The 20,676-nt window shown below is 38.6% G+C and overlaps 1 protein-coding gene across 3 annotated transcripts in view; it reads left to right on the top strand.

Annotated features, from left to right (window-relative positions):
- The window catches only part of ABCD3 (ATP binding cassette subfamily D member 3), a 176,920-nt gene that overhangs the window by 91,101 nt on the left and 65,143 nt on the right, over positions 1–20,676 (top strand). Inside the window, exons 1-2 of one of the 3 annotated variants that reach the window (XM_061183855.1) lie at positions 4,893–4,972; positions 14,400–14,490. In XM_061183855.1, the coding sequence (XP_061039838.1) occupies positions 14,474–14,490 (17 nt within the window). In that variant the 5' untranslated portion in view covers positions 4,893–4,972; positions 14,400–14,473. Of the gene's footprint in view, positions 1–4,777; positions 4,973–14,399; positions 14,491–20,676 lie in introns of those variants that run through there. The other 2 variants (XM_061183856.1, XM_061183854.1) reach the window with 2 other exon arrangements.

Genomic DNA, 20,676 nt, shown 5'->3' with positions numbered 1-20,676 from the left:
AGGACTATTCTGTTTTTCTCACCTCTGGCCTCAGTTCCTGGCACATAGTAAGCCATTAACAAATATTTTCATATGAATAAATGTTTAGTACTGATCTTTTTTCCTATGAACTAGATCTTAATTTTCTGCTTACCTACTGGGCATTTCCACTTGGCATTCCTCTTAACACTCCAAAATATTTGTTCAGGATAACAAACATTTGCTGTGTGCCAACAGTATATAGGGCCTAAGGATATATTTATTCTAAAGAAACAAAAAGCACAATTGTGTGTGTAAATGCTTTTAATCAGTATGACCTGCTCCATCAGTTTGGGGTAATAGTCACATATCACTTCATATCATTTATTTTTCCAATTAATTGCTCAATTTAGGTCCTTATTAGGAAAACCTGTGTCTTACCCTTGAAGCTGCATTTCTCACCTAATTCACCAAAAACCACAGGCAGTAATTTAGCCCAGAAAAGTTAAAAGTTGTCCGTCTCCAGGTAAGAGAGGGAACTACTGCCAAAATTCTTTGGGTACTAGCTGCTGTTGCCATTGTGAGTTGGCTCTCCTCAGCATCCTTGCTGCCCTGTCATGTTGTCCTGGGTGCACAGCTTGTAGAGTGGCTGAAGCATGGACTCCAAAAGTTTTTCTACGCTCGGATACTGTTCCCAAAGAACATGGGTATTCCTAGATGGCTGAATTTGGATGGCCTTCATGACTTGGCCAAGTACTGTGCTGGAGCCAGTTCTCCTTGTGGCCATGAGGCTGTTTTTGAGCTAGTTCACCAGCCCAGGCTTCCTATTTCCCCTGGGAGTTTCTCTTTAGGATCCCGAGTTTATGAGACAGGACTATCTCAGTCTATCAGAAGGTTCTAATAATATGGAACCTCAAAAGGAAAGAGGTTGACATCTCAGTCTTTCTTCCCAGAAGGTAATCTTAGGCAAATTTTCGCATTACCAATTTGGGCTAACTAGGGTTATTTGGAGGAATGGTCTTGTCCAGATGTCCTGTTACATACTTTCCCCAATCCAATGGGTACCAAACTCTCCTATAAATGTGTCAGTAAGAAGGGCTTCTCAAGTGTTTCTTTTCTAAGCAAAGATGAACTGTTTCCTGTGACTAGAGGTGTTTACCTTGTCAGAGAAATGATTGGCTGTTTCTCTTTAAAAAAGTTTTAAGATCTGCCTCCCCGACACCCTACTATACATTAATAGAATTACATATGAACATAAGTAGTACAAAGGGGGGAGTGATTAACTTTGCAGGGAGTGGGGGTGGCAGTGGGGGGAAGTGGTCAGAAAACAGTTTGGGGTCGGAGACCATCAAAGCTTCATCTTAAAGGATGTTAGGGCAGAACGGGATTGGTATTTCAGGTAGAAAGAATAGTATACTCGAGGGAAAACCACAGAGGGGAATAGAAGTGTGTCCTGGGGCAGGGGTAGAATATACCTGTTGGAGGGGAAGAGTGCCAAGTTAGGAATTCAGAGAGGTAGGCAGAGCTTATATCATAACTGCCTTTCTGTAAGATGCTAAGGATCTTGGGGTTTATCTTGGTGATGAGGAACCAGTGAGGAATTTATTCATCTGCATCTCAATATCTTTCCTGACAAGCATGTGCCATTTCTGTGCCCCTGCTCTCTGGTAAATATTATTATCCTCTCAGGCACTCAACCAGGAAATTTCAGAGTTAATAAAAAATTTTTCTTCCTACTAAGTAATGATCTCACCCATGCCCACCCAATTTGAATCAACAAAGTCCTTTCCTTCTTGTTTGCTCTGTGCTGCACTCTCTCAGATGCCCACAACATTTTACCTAGATTATTTCAAGAGTGTTCAAACTGGTTTCTCTACTTGATGTTTCGCTCCTTTAATCTGTCCTACACACTGCCACTAGCATGGTCTTCCTTAAATGATAGCTGAGGTCACTACCCTTCCCCTAAACCTGCAATACTCCCTCTTACATGCAGAATAAAATCCCACCTGGTTAACTTAGTGTTTTAGATCTTCCATTAAACATTTCATCCTTTTCTCTCATTTCACACCCCTTCTTGAACCTCCATCCGCACCAGAGTTAATCATCTTCCTGAATCTGCTTTGTACCTTCTTGTCTCTGTAGCTTTGCTCCTATTATATCTTCTCCTAAAGCCCTTTTCTTCCATCCATTTTTCAAGGCCTAGCCCAAATCACATCAGCTGCATAACATATTACTCCAAAATTTAGTAGTTTAAAGCAACGACCAGCATTTGTTATCTCCTACAGTTTGTGTGAGTCAGGAATTTAGGACTGTCTTGGTTGAGTGTTCTGGCTTGGGATGGCTCATGAGGCTGCAGTCATCTGAGGCTTGACTGGGGATGGCAGATCTGCTTCCAAGGCTGGGAACCTGGTGCTGGCTCTTGGTAGGAGTCCTCAGTTCTTCCCTAGGGCTATTTGTTCTCTGCGGCAGCTGGCTTCCCCAGCAGCAGCAATCTGAGACACCAAGGCGGGAACCACATTGCCTTTTATGATCTGGTTTCAGCAGTGACATACCATCACTTTTGCCATACTCTTTCGGTTACACAGACCAGTCCTAGCATGAGGGAGATTACACAAAGGCATAAATACCAGGAAGCAAGGATCATCAGGGACAGTGTTGGAGGCTGCCTGTCACAACATCTCTTCAAGAGGCTTTCTAGATTCCCTAGCTCCATATGCCCCTCTCCTCCCTATTCCCAATAGTTCAAATTCTTTAAAAATCAGAGCTCCTGAAGATCTCCCAATTAATTCACACTTGAAAAAACCATTTAGTATTATAAAGTATAAATCCGAAAAACTGCTTTGGTTAATTATCAAAGGACACAGTGCTAAGGAACCTTCTCTAAAATCCTAGGTTGACAGAAACTTCATTGTTTGGAACTCATATTAGTGAGAACAGAACATTCCTTTCTTGCCTGGGGGATGTATACCCTCCAGGTCACTTTGATTTAGAGAATTGGCTTCAATTTTCAGTGCGGGGGTTTGGACACAATGCTCTACATTAATCTTAAATTTATCTTTCAAGAAAATAGAACCACTACTCTGCTTCTCAACCCAGGTCTGATATTAACCCCTTTACATACAGATCTGATTTGCTCTGAGCCTATTAAGTACTGCTTCATTTAGAGTCTACCTAAACTCTTCCCTTCCCCTGATACCATAATGATCCCCATTTCTTCCCTTTTTTGGAGACATACCCACAATTCCTCTGCTTCCTCTGCTGTGTGGTTTCCTTTGCTGCAGCAAGTTAATAAACCTACCTTTGTTGGGTTACAGGTTTGTCCCTGGTGGTCTTTATATGATGGGCTTTATGAACAACTAAAATTGTTTGAGCTCATTATTAACTAATTTCATTTTTTAAGAATCACTCATGCTCCTTGAACAAGGGTATCTTTTAGAATATCTTGCCCAATGAGTCATTCTTATGTCTCCTCTGAACTATAGTCTACTTCCTACATATATCTTTTCTTTGAAATATAATCTATTTACTAATTAGACATGTTTTGGACTAACCTTGCATGCCCTTCCTTCAGTGCTACAAACTCCAAGATGGCACAGTCACTTTCTCCCAAGGTCCCTAACACTTTCACAGTACTATGCAATTTATTAGTGAATTAGTAACTTTCCCTCTTGTCTTCCTGAGTGACTCTTGTAATCTTTATTAGGCAACTACCAATTTATATTGAGAAAACACCTAGGAAACCACCGTTTTGTGTGCTACTTTAATATGTGTATTATGCAAGGTTTTATGTACTTATTTTCTGACATACTTTTTTCTCGTTTCCTCAACTAAAGACAGGGACTCGCTAGTCACTGTACATACCCGAGTCTAAATGCTAAGGATAAGAAATTCTGTATCATAGGGCCTGACAGAAGAATGCTGTAATCTGTAATGCCCTTCTGATTCTGAGAGTAAGGCCAGCATTAATACAATGCACTCTTGTTATGTCTGAATGCCCCTCTGCAGAGAACAGTGTTTCTCAAACTTTTTGTTTGATCAGATCCACATTAAGAAATACATTTTGTATCACTCCTCAGGACACATAGATACAAAAGACTGGTATAAAACTTTCTCAAAACAACTCCTTTACATGTAATGCACTGAGATTGTTCTATTGTGTTCTATTCTTCTAGATTTCATTAAAAAAAAAAGTGGTGGTCTCCATCTATCAAACCGATATCACAATCCCCTAGAGATTATAATCTATGGTTTAGAAAACACCGGCTTGGCAAAAGGTTTTTGATTTGTAGTCATTCTTTCCACATTTCCGTACACCTCGGAGAGTTCCCGACAGCTGTTTTCATCTAAAGGATTACTGTGCCCTCAGTTTTGTGTAAATGCTCTTTGACGGGGCCGTTCCCCTTCTTCCTGGCTCCTTTAAGAGGGTGGTAACGGCCCATCCTGGAGGTGGAGTGGCAGGTCCCACCGAGCCCCGGCGCAGGCCAGGCCCGCTTTTCCAGTTGTTGTGAAAGCCTGCGCGTGTGTGCGCGCGGAGGTGGGGGGTAGGGGTGAGGCAGGGGCGACAAGGTGACCCAGCAGTAGCCAGGAGCAGCAGAGGGAGGCCCAGAGCCATCTCTGAGGCCGCGTTCCCGGAGACCCTGCGAGGGTCCACGCGTGCGCAGAGCGCGTCCCGGGACCTTTCCGGCCTCCGTGACGTCCGCGCGCGCTCCCCACGAGCCAAAGTCCGTGGTGGGCTCCGGCGCGCGGCCGGTGCGGCGGCGCGCGCCAGGGGGCGGTCCTGCGCGGCCGGCACCGCCCGCCCCCCGCGCGCTCCTCTCCTCCCAGTCTCCCCCGCGCTTCCTGCATTACGGTAGTCGTCGCCGCGTCCCCGTGCCTGTCCCCGTCTCGCTAGCACAGGCTGTGCCATGGCGGCCTTCAGCAAGTACCTGACCGTGCGAAACTCCTCGCTGGCGGGGGTCGCGTTCCTGCTGCTTTGCCTGCTCCACAAGCGGCGCCGCGCCCTCGGCCTGCACGGGTAAGAAGGCCCGTGGCCGCGCCGCCTTCCCGGGCCCGAACGTGAGCTCCCCGCGCTCTCTTCTTCTTCGCCCGGCGGACGAGTCCCTTTGCCCCGCGGGGTCAAGCGGAGAGGAGGCCGGCTGCGGCCGCTGCCAGGCTCCAATGTCAGGATGTCCGGTGTCCCCGCGGCGCGGGCGTCCCCCGTGCTCCCTGCGCTCCGCCGGCCTGTCCGGCTGCTCACTCTGCCCCCGGGTGTGCGAATCTTTTTCCTGCGCCCGCTAGCAAACCCATGCCTCTGCCCCGAGGCCGTCACCCCTGATGTCCTCCCCTTTTTTGTATCAACACCACCACCTCCTTTTTGCATCAACTTTCTGGGTGTATTCTTGTTTTGCCATCTCATCTCCTGACAGACCGTGGATTTGCTTTGTGGACGTGTATGTGTGATTTGAGAATGGGGTTGGACTCACCAGATTGGAGGCTGTTGTCTAAGTCATTGGATGAGTGAGGTTTGGCACGATTCCTCAGTAGTTGCTGTTGGAAGTCGCGAGGATGGTTCGTGTGAACTATCCTGGGTCCAGTTGGCAAAGTTGCTTTCTAAAGTGGTGTCCCCTTCGAGTTGGTCAGTGAACGCCCCAGCATTTCATCGGAAAAGCTGAATCGGTTCCGAGGTATTTGGAGGGCAAGGTTCGTTTCCCTGACTCGCAGGTGGAAGGTGAATGTGTGTTCTAGATAAGGGTCCAAATCCCTTTTGATTATATTCCGCTGCTTCTCCCTCGAGAATTTTAATGTTTAAATTTAACTTTGGGAGATTATAAGATTAGAGAAGGAAGAGAGAGAATTGAGTTACTGTTGTGGCGTTACAAGACATAATTTTTTATTTGCTGGGAGTCACTTTCCTTCAAATGAATGAGAAAAGGCTACTTCCCAAGCATTCTTGCTACTATTGGATATTTCATATTAAATCTTAGCATAGTGCTTTCATCCATTTTACTTCATTTCTTTGGGCAGGTACTGTTGCCTTCTGTTTTGATTTGCCTAATGTATCTTATTAGTAGTAGATTTTGGACTAAAACACTGACAAGTGGCCTTCCTTCCCTTGAAGTTCTTACTAACCTTCCCCTGGCTTCTTTATCTTATTAGTCTGAAACAGTGGTCTTTCTTTTCCTTCCTAAATCTGCTTAACAAAGTTGAAAATGATTTGCTTCTTTGTCAGGACAGTACAGTACCTATTCACTTTTCTTCTCTTCAGTTTGCTTTTAAAATGATTTATTCTGGAAAATATAAACAAAATTTTCTGTTAGATCTGCTTTCTGATCTCCCAGTTGCAAATGGAAGTTATTTGTTATCTGGGAATATGCCAATAGAAAATGCTGAGTGCTATAAAATAACTTTGAATTACATTTTTGCAGAGAAGTGTTTTAGTGCATAGAACAGGTGTTTTGGTATGGGAGAGGGGGATTTGAGGACAGCCCTAACAGCTCTGGCTTGCTTTTATGATTTTTTTAATTAAAAACTTTGTTTTATTGGAGTATTACATACTTGTAGAAAAATACACATAAGTGTAGAGCTTGAAGAGTTTTCACAAATAGAACTCACTCATGTAATCATCACCCTCATCTGCACCCAGATAAAAATACTATCAGCAACCCAGAAGCTCTCTTCAAGTCCCTTCCAGTCACAGCTAAAGTAGTTACTGATTAATAAGGCCATAGATTATTGAGTGAGGGAAATTTTAAACATAATCTAATGGGAAATAGTAGCAATAATAGCAAGACGGTATAATGTAATCAGTTTTATTAAATAATTTAAGTGTTTATTCATTATTATATAAAATGCTTTACAAACCTCTTTTTGAGAAACTTTGTAAACTTTTTGGGGGATTAAATTATGCAACAGTTAATTTACTGAACAAAAGATTGTTGTTAATCTTTTGCACTGGCAGTAGTAAGGAAAATCTTTATTTTACACATTAGTTTGTGGGAGGAGAATGCAAATTATGAGCAGATAAGCATGATGTTTAAATTACTGAGGTAAAATGGTTGAATTACTATAAAACCATTAAGAATGGTGTCAAATCTATCTTTGTAGATAATATACTTCCAGAATCATTTGGATATCTTTCAGTTGCTATCTTTGGCCTCATAGCTTGAAGATCAGAAAATTCTAACTTTATATTTTACTGGCTTTTCGGGTAGCTTTGGTAACAGGGCTAATTAATTTTACTATCTAGTGCCTAATTAAGGAACCTGTGACTGCTTGACCTTTATTTGTCTATGCTATTGACAGTAGATTTGTCTTAGAAGATATTCCTTAGAAGATATTCCTTAGAACCAGATAGTTAATAAAGATAATAAAATCACTTTAAAAGTTACAGTGTCATTTTATTCCAGACATTGGGAGAATGAGTAATTTAATGTTCTGAGTAATTTTTTAGTTATATATGATTTGACTGGGTGAAATATACTTTTTATTATGGAAAATTTCACACATATTCAAAGTAAGCAGAATAATATAATGGACCTCCTATACACTTCACACAAGAAGTACCATTAACATTCTACCATTCTTGTTTCTTATAGCTCCTTGCTCCCCACCCCTTATTTTTACAGATCTTTAGGTAAAATTTATATATATTGAACTGTACACGTCTTGTACATTTTTTAAATAAATGGATACAATAGTATAACACATCCCTTTCATAAATTAGAACATTTTCATCTCCCCAGAAAATTCTCTTTATTCATTCTACGTGACCACCGTACTAACCTTTTTCACCCTAGTTTTGCTTAATCGTACATCTTGTTTTGTTTATTATTTATATGGGGAATAGTGGAATCTTTTTACTCATGCATGGATAAAGGAGACCATGTATTTCAGTTCAAAGGAAGTATCTGTTTCAGAATGTTGTATTACTAGGTGCTATGGGATGGAGAGGTGTGTGTGTGTGCGTGTGTGTGTTACACATACATTAAAAAAAATATGACATCTTTTAGTGTGAATTAGTTAAAAATGTAAGATGATGACAATGCAGTGTACAGACAGTCATGCCTTAAAAATTCTGAGAAAGAAGAGATTAATGTGTTTGGGAAGACTTAGGGAAGGTTTTATGAAGGATGTGAGCTAAGCCTAGAAAGAGGGTAGGAATGAATAACTGGAGATAAATTGAATGTCAGTAGCAGCCCTTATCAGATTTTTGTTGCATTTTATGGGAGGAAGAAGCTTGGTGGTACTCTTTCAGTCCAAACACAAATATAATCATGTTATTTCTTCATTAAAATCTTTCAGCTATTCTAAAATACAAAATTCTTAGCATGAGTGAATGATGTTCATGATCTGGTCCTTTGCTGCTTCTACTCAGCCAGCCATATGGAATTAACACACTCTGAGTAGGACAGGCTCTGCCCAGCTGTTGCAGTCTTATTGTAATCACTGTCATCCCCACCACTTCTTCCCACCCTTTGATGTTTATTTTCCTTCAAGACTCAGTTCAGTTAGCACTTTCCTGTCTTTTCCTGATCTCCAAACTGATGTTGTTGTCCTCTGCTCTCAGGCTGCTCTAAGCATTCCCCTACTCTAGTTACCACTCTGTATGGTAGTTTATTTTCTTGGCTTCTACCTGCATCAGACTGTGAGTTTCTGGAGGGCATGGACTGAGTCATCTTTAAATTCTTAGTTTGCACATGTCACAGGATAGACATTCAGTAAGTATTTATAGGGTGGACAAATGATGTAGGATAGTTGAAGAATTTTTAAGCGTAATTGTCTGACAGGCAGTTGGAGATGGGGTACTAGTACAAACATGAGTAAAGGCATTATCTTCAGAGAAGTGATAGTTGTGTACCTGAGATTATATAACAGGAACTGGGGGCAGGGAAGGGTAGGAAATCAGTGGGCCAGTTTTAGAAGGCAGGGAAGAGACCAGTCTACATTGCCAAACTATTTTATGATCTTAAAAAAACCAAACAAAGAACAAAAACAGAACAAAGCAGTTTTCTTTCTCTTCCCATGAATGCTTGTCAAAGTTCAGATTTCTCTTCCTGGATTTCAGAACCTTCCTTTATCTGGTCTCACCTTACCTGGCTAATCTTTTATTCCATTGCCTGCCAGTGACTACTCTCTGTTCCAAATAGGCCAGTTTCTGCACTGTTTTCTGAACAGGCCACACTCATTCCTGGCTTTGGAGCCTTATTCATGATATTAGCCATACCTGGAATATCTCTTCCTGTATCCTCTGTTCTTCAACTCTTATCCTTTAAGGGTTACGTCAAGGTCACCTTTTCCATGAAGTAATTTTAAACAACCCCTTTTTAATCTTATGAACCATGTATTTAGGTACTTTTCTTTTTTCATCTATTAATTGTTTGACTGGGTATGATCTAGTTGTTAGCCATCAGAGTGTAGCCATGGCCACCAGCTTATGGGGTGGTCCTTCGTCCTTTTTCAAAGCCCCAATCTATAGATGGTAGGAATAACCAAATATTTTTGGAGAGTTTCAGGGAGCTTGTGTTTCTCTTAGTCACGCCTTACTTCTATGCTTCTGCTCTATTTTAGATCCCACTTGTATGTTGTCTCTTGAGCCTGTCATTTTGGTATCTGCCTTGATTCCTCCAAAGCATCAGTCACAAAGCAGGTATTTGTAGTAGAGCTTTACTGAAAATTTGGGAGTAGTGGCAGGGATTATATTGCAACATAGGGAACATCTTAAAATGGAGTAGTTCTTTTATTTACAAGTTTCTTGTACATTCCCACTGTTGTAAATTTGTTGGCTATTTTCGCCTGAGCCTCGGCCCTGTGGCCTGTTGCTGGGTCTTTTCTGTACCCCTGGGATGTTTTCATATCTCTAGCTTCTACTCCCTGTCCTGTCTCCCCACTAACCTCCCTACAGCTTTCCTGCATACTGAATTCAGCTTTCCTTCTTGAGATCTGCTCCTTTCAAATCAAGCTTTAGAAGGGGCTGGCTTCACTTTTCTCAGTTTCACAGGCTCACTGAATGTTCTGCAAAGTACAGGCGTGTGTCAGGTGAGGGGCTGGAGTTGCATGAGACCCTTAGGATGAACCATGAGTGGATGTTGTAGGGTTCATCATATGGATCCTCAGAATAAAAAGGAGATGCTTAAGCAGCTATAGGTAAAGAAGGCCTTAAAGGATTTGCCAGGAAAAGCAGCTCTATACAGAAACCAACTGATGCAGGTCATGTTCTCAGAACTGTGCAGCTGTCTGTGGTATGCTGGGGGTAACTAGGTACTGACTGTTTAATTATTATAATTAAACTTCTCAGCTTTGGGCACATTAGCATCATTGGCCAGGCATTCCTTTAGGGCTTTTGCAGTTGCTATTTCCCTGCCTGGAATTCTCTTTCCCCATACATCCTCACTGTTTTCCCTCCCATTTTTCTTAGAGCTGTGGTTACTGTTTGTTTTAAATAACAATTTTTTTCTTGCTACAAATGTAAATGTTGTCTCCTGAAGTATATTATGAGCTCTATAGGAGCTGGGCCCCTTCTATATGCATGGGTAAAGCAAGTCTTAGAAATTTATAAAAATAGTATAATTATTTTATAACCTGCTTTTGACAGTTAACAGTAGAGTGGAAACATTAAAGACAATTTTAAGAAATTAAAAATCATGTACTTTGGTGTATAACAGACACTAACACAGTATTGTGAAGCAGTTATACTCCAATAAAGATCTATTAAAAAATCATGCATAATGTCATCACCATAACACACATATTGTTTTATTTTTATTACCTTTTTATTATTTATATGCATATATTTTTACACAGTTATATACATGGTTTGCTATTTTCATTTAAAGCATAGACATCATTCCTGTGTTTCTACATGAACCTCATTACTATATTTTAAAAGAAATACATAAATACTCCTTTGTGTGACTATATCATAATTTATTTTACCCTTAAATATTTGGTATCTAGATTGCTTCTGTAATTTTTACAGATAATACTATATGTGTTTGTGAGTGAACATTTCTGTCTCTGCTGAATTATTTCCTTGGAATAAATTGCCAGAATTAGGATTAATGAAGGAAGGTTATAAGCTTTCTTTAGTGTTTGTGGAAAAGGAAAACATAAACATTCTGGAGCTACACAAATTCCACATATTACTTTTTAATAATTGTGTCATAGAATACTATGAATGAGTGCTAATTTAATTCTCTAATCATCATTAAGGGATGTTTGAATTTTTTTGGAGGGGGAACTACTTTAGAGGTGTAAAATAATGTCTCAGGATTATTTTAATTTCCAAGAATGCATATTTTTATATGCAGAAACCTGTCTTTATTATGGAGGCACTCAGCATAGTATCAAACATGGTCTTTGGTGTTAGATATGGGTTCAGGTTTTTATTCAGCCGTCTGCTAGATCTGTGATCTTGGTCAATTTACTCAACCTCTTTAAGCCTCAGTTTTCTCATCTGTAGAACAGGGATAATAGTATTTACTTAATCAGTAGTTGTGAGGATTAAATGAGAAAATGTCCTAACTCAGTAGCTGGAACAAAGCTCAGTAAATAGAAGATAGCTTTAGCTTTTCCTGTGCTTGCCAAAGGACAGCAAAACATCCCATTGTTAGGTTCTCAGTAACTATTGAGCCTTCATAAAAATTTCCTCAAATATGCCCACGAAAATCTCCCTAAAGAAACCTTTCGAATTGATAGACTCATTCAGAGTTGGGAAGTATTTAAGTTACTTTTATGTGACATGTTTTCAGTCCTCTGTGTTTTTTCAGTTGTTGCTTCCTGAATATGATACTCTGTTTCTCCACCCCTTAAAGGGAGGTCTGAAACTGAATTCATTAGTCTAAGTGTGGTCTGACTGACAGAGTGGAGTGGGCTGTTACCTGCTTTGTAAATCCAAAACTTTTGTTACAATAGGTGAGGTTACATTCATTTTTGTGACAGTCAGTATTCTTCACTCATATTTTAGCTTGCACAGTTGTTTTCCCTTTCTTTCCCCTTCTTAGCTTGCTGTTTGATTTTTTTTTTTTTTACACCTGGGTGTGGGTATTTACAACTTATCTTTGTTTGGGCACATCACTTTCTCCTAAATTTTTTTTCATCATGCACATTTTAAAAAAAAATTTTTATTGGAGTATAGTTGCTTTACAATGTTGTGTTAGTTTCTACTGTATAGCAAAGCGAATCAGCTATACATATACATATATCCCCTCTTTTTTGGATTTCCTTCCCATTTAGGTCACCTCAGACATTGAATAGAGTTCCCTGTGCTATACAGTAGATCCTGCACATTTAATTGGTATTCTTTCTGTATATTTTGTCAGTAAGTTACCGGACAGGAGTAAGTATAGAACAATGTATTTATATCACTATAACCTTTCTTTTAAATGATACCTTTTGGGGGTTGTATTGGTTCTCATCTTTAACTTACCTGGTACCTTTTCACACCTTTCCTTCTGGTGATATTTGGCACTCTGACGGTGGGGCTAGGCATTTGATCCGTACTGGGCCAGTCAGAATCCTTCCTCCTCTGTGATGTTTCTGCTGTGGAGTCAGTGGGGAATGGTCTTCCTTTTTCGGTCATGGATGATGAATATCACCACCTTCTAATCTGTTGCAATAAAATATAAACTGGAATTATTATTATTATTATTTTATTGGCCTTACCACACAGCTTGCAGGATCTTAGTTCCCTGACCAGGGATTGAGCCCATGCCCACTGCAGTGGAAGCATGGAGTCCTAACCATTGGACTCCCAGGGAATTCCCTAAACTGGAGTTACGAAGAAGAAAGATAGGCGCTCTTTATAATTTTCTTTAGAGTTATATATGGCAAATTAAATTTTATGCAAAATGGGTACTGTATTTCCCTATTGTTATTTTTTTTGGAGTGATTTTTTTACAGAATGTTAGAGTTGTTTATAAATGACATTTGTAGTCATTTCTACAAAAAATTAGACATAAGGCCCTTGCTTAAGAATATGGCTTTTATCATAACATTCTTTTCATGAGGAAATAACTTTTGTTTTAGGCATCTCTTTTAAGAATGTAGCCTTCCATAGGCATTAGGATAAAATGGTCTGGATAACTGATGGTTGTGCTTTCCATTGGGAACTATTATGCATATTAAGATAGTTTGAAGCCTTGTTAGATAAAACTAGTGAGTGTGGTAAAGGTGTTTTTTTTAAAAAAACATGCATTTGTTGTTTGGCTAATTAGCAGTCCTGAATGATTGCAATTAAATTAATAAAGTATAAAATTGAAAATAAAGCTCATCAAAGCATTCAGCTAATTTGATATCTGTGAATAGACGTAACAATCTCACATACCACTATAATGGTACCATAATAATAGACATAAACATGGGTTGTATGATTTACTCTCTGCTTAAGAAGTTATCTATTGGCATTAATTTAGTGCCAATAGTTATCTGTTGGCATTAAAAATAAATGTACTGTGTGGAATGAGGCAGCTTCTCTAGGTAAATCATAATTTGGTTATTTAATCAGCATACTGTGTCTATAGGTCACTGAATGTCGCTATTTAAAACATTTACACTTTCATAAACCTATGAAGTAAGCAACAAGACACATAGTGTCTCCTCAGAAGGAAAAAGTATCGTCCTATAAATTTATCCTACTTTAGTGAGTAGGACTTTTTACATTTCAGCTTCTTTGAAATTAGGATGCAATTTACAGCCGACGCATCTTAGCTTTGATTAATATGGTATTGGCATATTGTTACATTTCCTTTTTACTATGCATGTTTTTAATTTGCTTATAAAAATGCTTCATGGTAATTTACATCAAACTCAATCTTCTGACTCCATATTCAGTGTTACTGTCATTCTTTGTTCATTATATCTTAGAGGTTAACTTAAGTTAACTGAAGGTGAGGTAGAATCAGATCTTTTCCTCATTCCAGAACAAGGACTGGAGGAAGTAGGGTGGCATGGGAATCAATGAACCACTCAAAGAAAGGGACCCAAAGGTCATGCACTAACTCACAAAACATCTCGTGCCTGCTACATGTCAGATGCTGGGTTTATAGAGATGAAAAAAAGGTCCTATTCTTGAGAGTTGGGTGGTATGATACAAGTCTGTACCTTCATTCAACATTTAGTGCTAGGTGCTGAGGACACACAGTAGTGAATGAGATTAGATCTGTTTCCTAGATGGATCCTGTAGTGAGAGAAGACAGAACCCATTTCATTTTAGTTTTGTATTGGGCACTTGGGAAGATTAAAAATTAAATTAGGCAAGATTTTTGCTGTTAAGAAACTCACAGACTATTGAAAGAGAGAATCCTGTGTCTGGACATTTCACACCAAATTTCTAGTTAAAAAAAGAAACTACTGGTATATTTTATTTAAAATATTATTCTCCGTTTACCTGTGATACAATTTTGTTGCATCAGGAAATTAGATTTAAGGTGTTTTCAACTGTGGTATTCATTTGCTTTCCCCTGCAGTAATGCCCAAGATGTGTTGTTCAGTAAAGCAGTGGAGGCACGGGGGGAGGCAAGTGTAGGACAGAATCAATGAAATGATCCCATTTTTAACGTAAGTATCAGATAATTTCCAGTTTAACTATTGATGAGTGAATACATTTCTCTCTGTATTTTATGACTGGCTCAACAAAATAGCTACTTCATTGAAGTAGCTTACTTCATTGAAGAAAATTTCAATGTGGAAGGAAATACAATGTTTATCCAGTACATTCTGTTGAATGTTTCTTGTATGTCACTAGGCTAGGCATTGAGATACCAAATTGATGAACATTATTTCTAACCCCTGTCTTGTGGAAATACAAATACATAGAAAAGTCATACAAGTCAGTATGACTAGACCTATGGTCTAATAATAATTCTGTGGGAGGGAGCACTGAATTGGGAATGTTTGATTGTTTTGGTTGTTACCTGGGGAGGTTTCACTTTTGTGCCTGATCTTAAGAGATAAGGCGTAAAAGGCATTCTAGGTAGAGAAAATAGCATGAGCAAAGCATGGCGTTAGTGGAGTTATGATTTGAGAAGAAGGGACTGCAAAGACATGAAGCTGGTAACCTTACTATTAACTATTTATTGAGCACTTGCCATGTTATAGGTTCTAAATATTTTGCATTTATTCCTCACAACAGTCTTTTGAGATAGTTGTTTTATTATCTTTATTTTATCGGTGAGTAATCAGAAAGGTAAAAATGGTACCTGATTATAAGAGTTCTTATGTTTGAAGTAGCCGTGTGGAGGGTAAAAGACAGAATAAAATATTTTTATCAGATCCTTCAGATATACTTAGATTTGTAACCAAGCAAGGCCTCATGCGCCCATGGACAGAAAGCCAGACTCTTGACAGCAGGTGTTTTCAGCAAAGTAAGGGTTTATTGCACGGTGCCAAGCAAGAGAGTGAGAGACAAGCCTCAGATCCACTCCATCTTGGTCTTTGAGTTAGGGATTTTTTTTTTTAAAGGGGAAAAACGAAAGCTGGGACTAATCATCATCTTGTGGCATTTCTTAATCATAGTTTTGGGAGTCGGGATGTTCTGGTTTATGAGGCTCAGACCAGGTGGTCCGTGGCTTGGGGGTCCGTTAGCTCATCTTGCCCTGGAGAAACAACCTGGGTTTGTATGTTAATGATGGTATATATAATAGCAATTTTAGTACATTAACGATGTTATCGACAATAGCAGTTTTCGTCATCTGACTCTGGTTGATTAGTGTTCAGTTAGCACAGGATTGAGGTCAGAGGGGACAGAAAAGGGAATAAAGAATTGGTTAGAGAGAGTAATCATAAACTCAGTAAGGGAACTCGGTTTCAGATTCAAAAGAACAGTCAAGAATCATTCAGGGGCTAAGAAAAAGTCTTATGTTAAATTCAAAGTTATGTAAATTGTTAGATTAACAATTTTATTGTAGTATATTTTAAAATATAGTCATGGTGGAATACTCTTAAGATTTTTAAAACATTTTTATTGTATATTATACAGCAAGTATAGAAAAGTGCATAAAACACGTATATAAATTAATGACTTTTTTTGTAACTGCCACCCAGGTCAAGAAATATCTTTGCCATCCACCCAGAAGCCACATGCCCCTTCCCAGTCACAGCCCCTTCTCTGTACTATCCTGACTTCTATAGTAATTACATTTTTGCATTTCTTTATAATTTTATCACCCAAAGGTGCGCTCCTGAGCACTGTAATTCAGATGTGTTTGTGGGATTTTTTGTTCAAGTCTCTCTTAATCTATGAGTCTGCATGCCATTTCTCTTTCCCGTTTGTTATAGTTTATTTGTTGAAGCAACCAGGTGTTTTCACCTATACATATTCTGTAATTTGGATTATGCCAGTTGTATAATTTTTCTTCATTCTCTGTATTTCCTGTAAATTGCTAGTTGGATCTAAAAGCTTGATCAAGTTTAGATTTTGTTTTTATTTTTTGGACAAGAATGCTTCCTAGGTGTTGATGTGGTATACTCTCTGTCACGAGGTATATAATGTCTGGTGGTTTCTTTCTGTGATTTGAGCAGCCACTGATATTTGATACCTAGAACAATGAGTTTATTAGGGCTTACAAAATGGTGATATTTGAATTCGGTTATTACTTCATTTATAAGGTGGAATGCTTCTGTAAAAAGGAAGTTTTCTTCATCTATTTGTTTCCCCAGTGGTACAGTTCAGTTAGGAAAGGCAGGATGGATATTTGCTTCTTTATTTATTTATTTATTTATTTATTTTATTTTTTTTAATTAATGAATTAATTTATTTTTATTTTTGGCTGTGTTGGGTCTTAGTTTCTGCGCAAAGGCCGCCTCCAGTTGCGGCGAGCGGGGGCCACTCCTCATCGCGGCGCGCGGGCCTCTCACCGCCGCGGCCCCTCCCGCTGCGGAGCTCAAGCTCCAGACGCGCAGGCTCAGCAGGTGTGGCCCACGGGCCCAGCCGCTCCGCGGCACGTGGGATCCTCCCGGACCGGGGCACGAACCCCCGTGCCCTGCACCGGCAGGCGGACTCCCAACCACTGCGCCACCAGAGAAGCCCTTGCTTCTTTATTATACATCAGTTTCTTGTTATTCCCTGGAGGTGACCAATGAATTCTTCTTAAGTGTCGTTATGAACCTAATGATTCACTACTTGTGAATAAGTAGTTAATGCTCTCTTATAGATGCTTTGGAGGAACCTTTATGAATGCAGTGAATCTTATAAAAATATGAAATGTGCCTCAGTTATCAACTCTTACATTGGTTTTATTTCTATTAAAATTTTAGAATCAGCATGTTGGGATTTTGATGAGGATTTCATCTAATGTATAGATTAATTTCTAAAATTGGTTATAGTGCCCTTTTTTTAAATCAATCTTGCCATGAGTTTGTAACATGTGTCAGTTTTTTTAAAAATCTGACTTTCAGTTTTGCTTTACCTCTTGAGTGTCTTTTATTTCATTTTTATTTGCTTTTATCTGTATTCTTTTATTCTTTATACTTAAGTTAATTTTGTTCTTTTTCTAATGTTCACAAAGATGATGAATTTTCAGTCTTTTCTAATGTATTTGTTTAAGGTTATAAAGTTCTCTAAGCACTGTTTAGTTGCATCCCACAGTTTTTTTGATATGTAAACTCTTTTGTTGTAAACATATCATATGATATGTATATCATTCGTTTCAAATATTTTAAAAATTTCTTTGACCCATGACTTTTCACAAACGAAAGCGAATCTCTTTATTTATGTCAGTTACCTATTGTTGTATAACAAACCACCCCAACAGTTATTTTTCCCCCTTATTTCTCTGGATGGCTGGGTAGTTCCTTTGCTTGTTTTGTTTGGGTTCCCTTATGAGGAACCCAGTAGAGGATTGGCTGCACTGGAAGGTTCATATCTGGTAGTTGGTGCTGGCTGGTGGCTGGGATGCCTTGATTTTCATCTAAATGACTGTATCATTCAGTAGGCTATACCAGTTCCTCACTTGGTAGTCTCAGGTCAACATTCCAAGAAGCCAGGGTGAAAGCAGAAAGGCTTCCACCCATTTTGTTGGCTAGAGCAAGTCACAAGCCTGGCCCAGATTCAGGGGTGGGAAAAAAGATTCCTCCTTTTTAGGAATTTGTCTCAGTATTTAATATACCACAATTTCAAAACATTTGGGAATCTTTCTTGTATTTTTCTTTTTGCTATTAATTACCAGCATAATTGCTTTGTGGTTAGAGTATTGATTTCTTTTTTTCCTCATTTTGTTTTTACCTCTTCTAGTTGTTTGAAAGTTATTCTCTATATAAAATTTTTATTTTTTAATTTTACTGGTTACCCTAGAAATTTTGCCATCTGTTTACCTTTTCAAGTCTAAACATTAATCAATAAGAAATACTTCGTCATTCTCCCAGGCAGTAAAAGGACTTCATAGCAGTGACCCCATTCACTTTTCCTCCTTATTTAGATGCATTTGTTGTGGTTTTTTTTTAGTACTATAAGACATTATTATTATTGTTTTATATAATATTTACTTAGAGTTAGTTATATATTTACCACATTCTTTGTTTTCCATTCCTTCTTGCAATCTATACCTTTCAACTGAGATCAACCCTCCTCTCCCCCATAATATGTCCTTTATGAATTTCTTTAGTACAAGTCTGCTGATGATGAACCCTCTCCATGTTGCCAGGGAATGTCTTTATTTGCCTTCATTCATGTACGTGTCTTTTTTCCTGAATGTTTAATTCTAGATTGGCAGTAATTTTCTTTTTGTACATTGAAGATTTGATTCCACCATATTCTGGTTTCCATTATTAATGTTGAGAAGTCAACTGTTAGTTTGTAACTGTTGCTGCTTTGAAGGTAATCATTCCTTTTTGCTCCCGTAGAGGCTTTTAAGGATTTATGTTTGTCTTTGGTTTTCTGAAGCTCACTATGATTTGGTTAGGTGTGGATTTATTTTTTATCTGTCTTGCTTAGAATTCACTGGGCCTTTTAATTTTTGTGGATTGGTGTCTTTCTTCCATTTTGGAATATTCTTGGCCATTACCTATGCCTTGTTTTCTTTCTTTATTCCTCCTGGACACCAACTAAGATAGTCTTATTGTAACCACTGTCTCTTATTTCTTTGTTTGCTGTCTTTTTGTTTTCTCCTTGCTATACTCTGTATAGTCAATTCTGACTTAGCTGCTAGATTATTAATTTTCTCTTCAGCTGTGTGAAATCTATTAAACCTATTGATTAAATATTTAATTTTAATTGTATTTTTATTTTTAAGAATTCCATTTGGTTTTCTTAAGTCTGTGTAGCTTTTTTAATTTCCTTATCTTGGTAGATATCTTTGTTTTATTTTATCTATTTATTTCTTTAAATATAGTCTGCATTGTTTTATAGGGTATGTTTGGAAATTCCAACATCTGAAATCTTTTTGGGTCTGCTCCTGTTTTCTGTAATTTCTACTGGTTCTTGGTTATGCAGTGTAGTTTCCTGTGTGCTTGGTTATTTTTGATTATGGTCTAGACATTTTATTTAAAATTACTTGTAGGAATAATTTTGAGGCTTATAGTAAACATACTTTCATTTTAAGAGGAAAGTTTACTTGTTAAAGTACCTGGGAGCAGTATCAGTCAGGAAACAACTTAAACCAAGTTAATTAAGAGCACATACTAAAATTTTTAGTACAGTAGCTTAACAGGTGCAAGACTCACATTTCGGATTTCATATTTTTGTTTCCCAAAGGAGTTATATCATTGTATATTCACAGTATTGTCATGTTAATTCCTTTCAAATCAACATCTCCACTTTTGAACTTCAAATCTAAACTTAAAAAAAAAAAATCTTCTGGACAATTCCATATAGTTATCTCATTGGAACCTGAAATTTAACACATTTATAATGAATCCAATTATTATTTCCCTGAATGCTTCTACTGTTATACTTTATTATGGTAAATGGAATGACTGTCCTCGGGTCGCTTAGGGTGCAAACTGTTCGTGAGACCTGAGGAAAAATGATCTTTGCCTTTCAGGGCATAAGTTTGGAGCAGAAGGTTTCTAATACCTCCTGTATCTTTACATAGTTCTTTAAGTCTTTGCTCTTCTTCTCCTCTCATTTCCATATTCAGTTAGGTCTTAGCTCTTATCTATTCCCTCACCCTGTTATTTCTAGCGATTTTCTTTCATCTTTCCATTTCCATAGCCACCACCTTTGTTCAGGTCTTCATCATTTCTGGGCCCTGATTGACCTTGGTTGTGTGTGTGCGCATGTGTGCCCACACACACAAACACACACACACACACAGCTATATTTGATATGACTGTGGAAGTGAATTGGGGGACAATAGAAATGATAAGGAACCTACTTAGAAAGCAGGTGAGAAAATTGTTAGTTTACATGAGAAATTTTGATAGCCTGAACTGAAGTCATTGCAATAGAGGAAAAGGAGAGCATGGAGAGAGATTGGATAGGAAGAGTATGAGAAAGGGAGACTATCTAAGAATAATTCCCAAGTTGGTGGCTTGGGTGATTGGATAGAAGAAGGTACATTCACTGAGTTAGGGCCCAGCTCAGAATGAGAAGGTGGAAGGGTAGATTTGGGGTGGAAAGGTAAGTTCAGACATAGAATGCATGTTGAGTTTAAAATGATTTCAATAGATCCAGGTACAGATACCTTATTTAAAAAAATAGATATTCAAGTCAGGAGCTTAGGAAAGATGAGGGAGCTAGAGATTTGGGGAGTCATTAGAGAATGGGTGATAGCTGATATCATGGTTTTGACCGAGGTGTTCTAGAGT

Source organism: Eubalaena glacialis, chromosome 3 (genome assembly GCF_028564815.1).
Source record: "Eubalaena glacialis isolate mEubGla1 chromosome 3, mEubGla1.1.hap2.+ XY, whole genome shotgun sequence".
Lineage (NCBI taxonomy): Eukaryota > Metazoa > Chordata > Mammalia > Artiodactyla > Balaenidae > Eubalaena > Eubalaena glacialis.
The sequence above is the reverse complement of the archived record's forward strand: the minus strand, read 5'-3'. Positions and strand labels throughout refer to the sequence as shown.